The sequence below is a fragment of the Tiliqua scincoides genome, chromosome 5 (assembly GCF_035046505.1).
Source record: "Tiliqua scincoides isolate rTilSci1 chromosome 5, rTilSci1.hap2, whole genome shotgun sequence".
Lineage (NCBI taxonomy): Eukaryota > Metazoa > Chordata > Lepidosauria > Squamata > Scincidae > Tiliqua > Tiliqua scincoides.
The window spans coordinates 125,276,944-125,282,943 of record NC_089825.1 but is presented as its reverse complement, the minus strand read 5'-3'; the positions used below and the strand labels follow the sequence as shown (position 1 = coordinate 125,282,943).

The 6,000-nt window shown below is 52.9% G+C and overlaps 1 protein-coding gene across 1 annotated transcript; it reads right to left on the bottom strand.

Annotated features, from left to right (window-relative positions):
- Positions 1-1,674: 1,674 nt before the first annotated feature.
- LOC136651859 (uncharacterized) lies at positions 1,675-5,717 on the bottom strand. The gene is made up of 2 exons (XM_066628581.1): positions 5,229-5,717; positions 1,675-2,657 (listed from the first exon to the last, which is right to left on the bottom strand). The coding sequence occupies exons 1-2, from the start codon at positions 5,626-5,628 to the stop codon at positions 1,675-1,677; spliced, it is 1,383 nt and encodes a 460-aa protein (XP_066484678.1). The 5' UTR covers positions 5,629-5,717.
- Between the last annotated feature and the right edge of the window lie 283 nt (positions 5,718-6,000).

The following is a 6,000-nucleotide window of genomic DNA, read 5'->3' as shown; positions in this document are numbered from 1 at the left end:
CTAAAGTGACCAAGAAGACCTATGGAAAACCCCCATTCCGCCCCTAACTCCACAGTCCGGGGTAGGCAAAAAACCACCAACCGATGTGCCAATTAGGCTGATGGCAAAAATTCCTACCCGGCCCCAGAAGGCGACCAGCTAGTCTCGGACTGCCAGAGGGTGGGCGGGTGGGTGACTGCTGCCTGGTCCCGACTGCGCGGGCTTCTCCGAGCAGCCTGCACGTGGCCCCAGACCAATTAGCCCCCAGCCAATCGGCTGCGAGGCTGACCCGTCCTGTGTCTCGTGAGGGGGCAGGGTAAACGCCGGTGGCGCGCTAATACACGTGCCACCAGAATTACCCAGCACCCCCCAATAAAGACACAGGCAAGGGCATATGGTACAAAGGGCCACTTTATTAACTATTTAAATATACTTCAGATTGCAACAGGGCCTAACAAATAAGTCATGCGGGTTCTACATGGGGGAAACGGAGCTGCCCGTCTACTTCCCCCTATATTGATTTGGGCGACCACACCAGACTCTGGGCAGCGTCAGTACAAGCCTGCCGCCCCCTTCATTGTCACCCCGAAGGGGCAGGGTGGCAGGCTAGCTCAGGCCACCCGAGCGAACCCGCGGTGCGCCTTTACCACCAGGCCGAGGTTCATCCAGCCTGCGTCACCCAGCCGGGAATGCCAGCATGACCAAGCGTGGAGTCCACCCGGCCCTTGCCACCCTGCGGTGTACACCGATATGACCTTACCTACCCAAAACCCGCACGACACCTGCCACCCGGGGGGTCAGCCTAGCGCTTGGCCCCACCGCCCCACACGGAAAGAAATTTCCGCAGGCCCTGTTGCAAATCACGAAGAAAAACATCATTGCCAAACACCGAAAGGTGTACTCCATCGCTTCTGAACAATTGGGGCACATCATAGCTGATGCCTGGGTGAGAAATGACACCGCCTCCATGACGGAGCACCGCCCGCCTCACATACGAATTTACTTTCTTCCTAGCCAGTTCGATCTTTTTAACATTAGAGGCATAACGCCAAACCCTGCGAGGCAAGAGGTCAGACCATAAGATGACCATCCCGCGAAAACACTGACTAATGTGGAGAATATCGCTGCAGGCCTGAAGCCTCAAGGACAGAGTCGTCCTCTGGCCCAGGTCGTTCTCCCCCAAATGAATAACAATGATGTGAGGCGGGGCATGGGCATGCACAAACTCATAAAAAGCGGGAAGAAGCTGATCCCACAGCATTCCCCGCCGTGCAACCCAATGCACCGTAGCCAATGAACCGAGCTGCAGCTGCGTGCCAAAGCTACTGGAGGCCGCCCTCTTCCTTGCCCAGAAAACGATGGAGTGGCCGCAGATAAGGACCCGAACTGCTCCCGCCCTGGAACCTGTGGACAGGAAAAAACAGGAATCACAATTCCAGAAACATGCATCACTTAACTATATAGCACCTGGCGAAGCCAGTGCAAGAGAGCGCCCAACCGCTGTCACGGGACAAACCCGGAAATATAGCATGCAACACAGGAACATGTGGCAGTGCCACAATAAACAACTGGCAATGCCAGAACAAAGAGCGCCCAACCGCTGTCACGGGCCATGCCCGGAAATTTCATGTGGTATCTGCATCACCCCTCGCCCCTACCACCAGGGCGAGGGGGAAATAGCGGAGCCCATCCCACTCAGCGCTCGTCAGGCTCTCTGACATAATATTTAAATGCCCAGGAGCGCCAACGGCCAATCCTCTGAATGTCCCGAGCTGGGAGGCCGAGATCAGCTGCAGCCGATGCAGCCCCAATCCTGAAAGAGTGCAGGCCGTAATCTTCCGCCCGAAACCCAAGGTCCGCCACTGCCCTGCGAAAAAGGACCCTAAACTGAAAAAACGTAACAGGTGAGGCATCAACATGGCAGAACAAGGCACCCCGAACCGCAGGACGTGCAGCCAAGTAAGACCGAAGTGTCCTTACTGGGCACAAGGCTAGGTTCTGCGCCAGGCCCAGTCGCACTTTAAAACCCACCCCCCGCTGGTCAGTTTTCGAACGACGGAGAGTGATAATGACCCCATCAGCCTTAATAAGTACATCCTGCAGCTGTAAGGCTCTCCCAGACTCGTCGCCCGCTGAGGCATATAAAACCTCACTGGGGCGGAAGGCACCAAAAAACATAATGATGCTGATGGTTCTAAACAACAAGGACTCATAAGGAGTCGAACACAGCACCTCAAAACGATTAATCAACCTGACTAAAATCCCAGGGGTAATGGGCTTACGCCGGTCAGGCATAGGGGGACAGATCCTTTTCAAACCCTCGACCAACTTGCGTACCCTAAAGTCTGCAGTAGCATCAGCAAAACCTGAGGCCTTGGCACAAAATGCCAATGCCGCCAAGTACACTGATAAAGACCTACAAGCTACATTAATGCTATGCAGGTATAACAGGAACCGCATCAGGTGTTCCGGAGGAATAGGCCAGACTTGGGGTAAGGCCAGGGCTGCCCGAAAGGCCTCAAATTCCCTTGCCTTACTTTGATAGCTGTGACGGGTAGAAGGCGCGAGCGCAGACCAAATTACATGTTGCGCTCTGCACAGCCAAGGGTCCAAAGCCAAAGGGGCATCGGATCGGGCTCCCGCAGCGCCCCCGGTGCCAGCTGACGGAAACGCTCCACCTGAAAACGAGATAGGGCATCGGCTATGCCGTTGTCAAGACCCGGGACATGCTTAGCCAAAAACAAGATGTTATTTTTAAGGCAGTGCAAAACGAACACCCTCACCAGCCTCATAACCCGTGGGGACCGGGACGTCTGCTGGTTAACGACAAACACCACAGCTTGGTTGTCGCACCAGAAACGCACGGTGGAGTTGGCAAATTCCTCTGCCCATAAATGAACTGCCACCACAAGGGGGAACAGCTCCAAAAAAGTCATGTCCGCTGTAACCCCCTCTGAAACCCATGCATCCGGCCAAGGGGCGGAACACCATCTCCCTCTAAAATAAACTCCAAACCCAAAACCACCCGCAGCATCGGAGTGAACTTGCAGCTCCGCCTCAAGTAAACACTCCTGCCGCCAAAAAGATACACCATTATAAAATTCCAAAAACTGTAACCAGGTTACCAAATCTGCCTTCATGTCCTGTGTGATCCGCAGGCGGTGGTGAGGCTTCTTGATACCCGCCATGCAATCACACAGCCTCCGCAAAAAGGCTCGACCAGGGGCAACTACCCTGCCGGCAAAATTCAAATGCCCCACCAGAACCTGCAAATGCCTCAAGGACAATTTCCGAGCCTGGAGGCCAGCACGAATTAACTGCTGCATCCTAACCAACTTATCACCAGGCAGTCTACTGCACTGCTGTACAGTGTCCAATTCAATACCCAAAAACGTAAGGGTAGTCGAGGGGCCCTCAGTCTTTTCATGGGCAAGGGGAACCCCCAACTCCTTGCACACAGCCACAAAGGTATGTAGCAGGTGCAGGCACTGATCAGATCCACCCGCGCCCACGAAAAGAAAATCATCAAGATAATGGACCACTGAGGCGAGTCGTGCCCTGCTCACCACTACCCACTCCAAAAAGGAGCTAAATTTCTCAAAAAGGGCACAGGAGATTGCGCATCCCATTGGCAGCGCTTTATCCAGGTATAGGGAACCGTTAAACTGAAAACCAAGCAAACAAAAATCATCGGGGTGGACGGGCAAGAGTCTGAATGCAGACTCAATATCCGCCTTGGCCATGAGGGCACCACGGCCACAGCCACGTACCACCCCGATAGCTTGGTCCAACGAAGTATAGCGCACTGAACAAAGGTGCGCAGGGATCCTATCATTAACTGAGTCCCCGTAAGGATAGGACAGATGGTGAATGAGACGGAAGGTCCCAGGGACCTTCTTGGGGACTACACCTAAAGGGGACACCTGAACCTTGTGAAACGGAGGAGACTTAAAGGGGCCCGCCAAACGGCCGGCTCCCAATTCCTTATCTATCTTAGCTTGAACTATCCCCTCCATTCCCTTGACAGATGGGAGATTCCTGGTCCAGGTAGATCTGGAGGGAGGAGGCGCGGGAATCCGAAATCCTTTAGAAAAACCTTCCAATAATATCTGAGCATCTTGAAACTTCGGATACCCCTTCAAAAATGAAGCCAACGCCTCTACTCTAATCGGGGTGGGCCCCCTTTCCAGCTTGAGGGGGCTGACCGCCCCCTCTCTTGGCCTGCCCAGCTTGGGGCCTGGGACCCCTCCTAAAACCTGCCAACTTGGGGCACACGGACACTGAGTGCTGACCGTTGCACTGCCCACAGACATGTGCAAAAGTGCAGCCTGCCTTACTGCACCGCCCTGTGGAGTTAAACTCGTAGCAAGAGCGGGGGGGTTGAACCCAACGCACTCCTGACATCCCTGCCACTGGCCCGGTGGTGCTCCGAGCAATCAAATGCCCACTATCAGATCGGTCACCCAAATTGGACCGGGCCGGCAGGACAATTTGGACCCACAATTCCCACTGTGGAATCCGCCAGTCAAGGGCGGGGTCGTGCGAAGCACGTAAACGAAAATGTTCATCATATGCAAGCCAGGCCGCGCCCGCATATTCGCGGAAAGCCCTGTGGATAATATCCAGGTACTTAAAAAGCGCAGTTGCCCGTGCTGGCTGCATCTGAACAACAACTGCAGCATAAATAATGTATCCATTTAACCAGTTATTCCAATTCTTATCAATTTTCCGCCTTCGTGCCACTTGGGGATCAGGCGCTGGGTCACCCACCTTCAAGGTTGGCTCAGGTTCCTTATGCAATAAAGTAAAAACATCGACAAACTCGCCCCTCCAAATTTTCTCTTTAACTGCCAAGGCAAGGTGACCACCCAAAGGCAGGGCCACATCCCCGTAAGCCACTCGCGGACGCTCACCTGACCCTTCTGCGGCTCCCTGAGAAAAAACCCCATATGGGACATTGGCATAAGGGGCGAGGCCATACGGGACACCAGAGACTGGGGAAACCCCCGTAAACGGCAGAGCGGCAGCCACGGTCTGCCCCACTTGGGATGCTGTCGCCCCTGAGGAGATCCCAGGTTGCTGCCATATTCCTGGTGAATATGGAAAGGGGGGGACTTGCGGCACCTGAGAATAACCCCAAGTCGGCCAATACGGCAACGGAGTCGCAGGTGCCAACACTGGGGAAGTTACACCTTCACGCTCATCCCATACACCAGCCCAGGCTGAGTTATCCATCTGCCCGCTCTCACCCGTTGAAGGCATGGGTACTGCCTGGCAAGATGCTCCTTGCGAATGCTGCTGCTCCTCAGGGTCTGATGCCTGCACCTGAACAACAGGAGGTCCAGGCGGAGCGTGCCGCTCAACTGGTTTCTCCAAAGCAGTTAACCTGGAAGAGAGGATTTCCATGAGCTTTGCACCACGCCCTTTTCTGGTAGACTTTCGACTGGGGGGGGGAGCACCTGATGTGCTACCACCATCTCCCAACCCAGCGTCACGCATTGCTTTCTCCTTCTCAAGAGCCTCCACCCGTGCAACCAGGGCCCGAAGCTCAGCTGTATCATTCTCCTCATCCGAGGAGGAAGCTGGTGCGGGATTGGGGGGGGGGCGCTTTGGGGCCTTCCCCCCGGATTTCTTGTTTCTCTTAGGCATAGTGACGATTGAACTGTGGGGGGGAAGCAGTGATAACTAACCAATCAACCTTATAATACTTACCACTAAGCTACTCTAATTCTCCCACGCCCTTGAACTTATTTTTATTCAATTTTAATTTCAAAATTCTTTTTTTTTTTTTTTTTTTTTTTTTTTGGTTTGTTTTGTTATTAATTTATATTTTGACTACAACTTCCTTAATTATGGAATTTGTTTTTTTTTTTATTACTATTATTATTTATTTTTATTAAAATAATTATTTATTTATTTATTTATTTAAATCTCACCTCTTTATTCATTTATCCCATCAACTTCTTGTTTTCTCCCCCCCCTTTTTTTTTTTTTTTTAAACTAGCATACAAATAACACAGC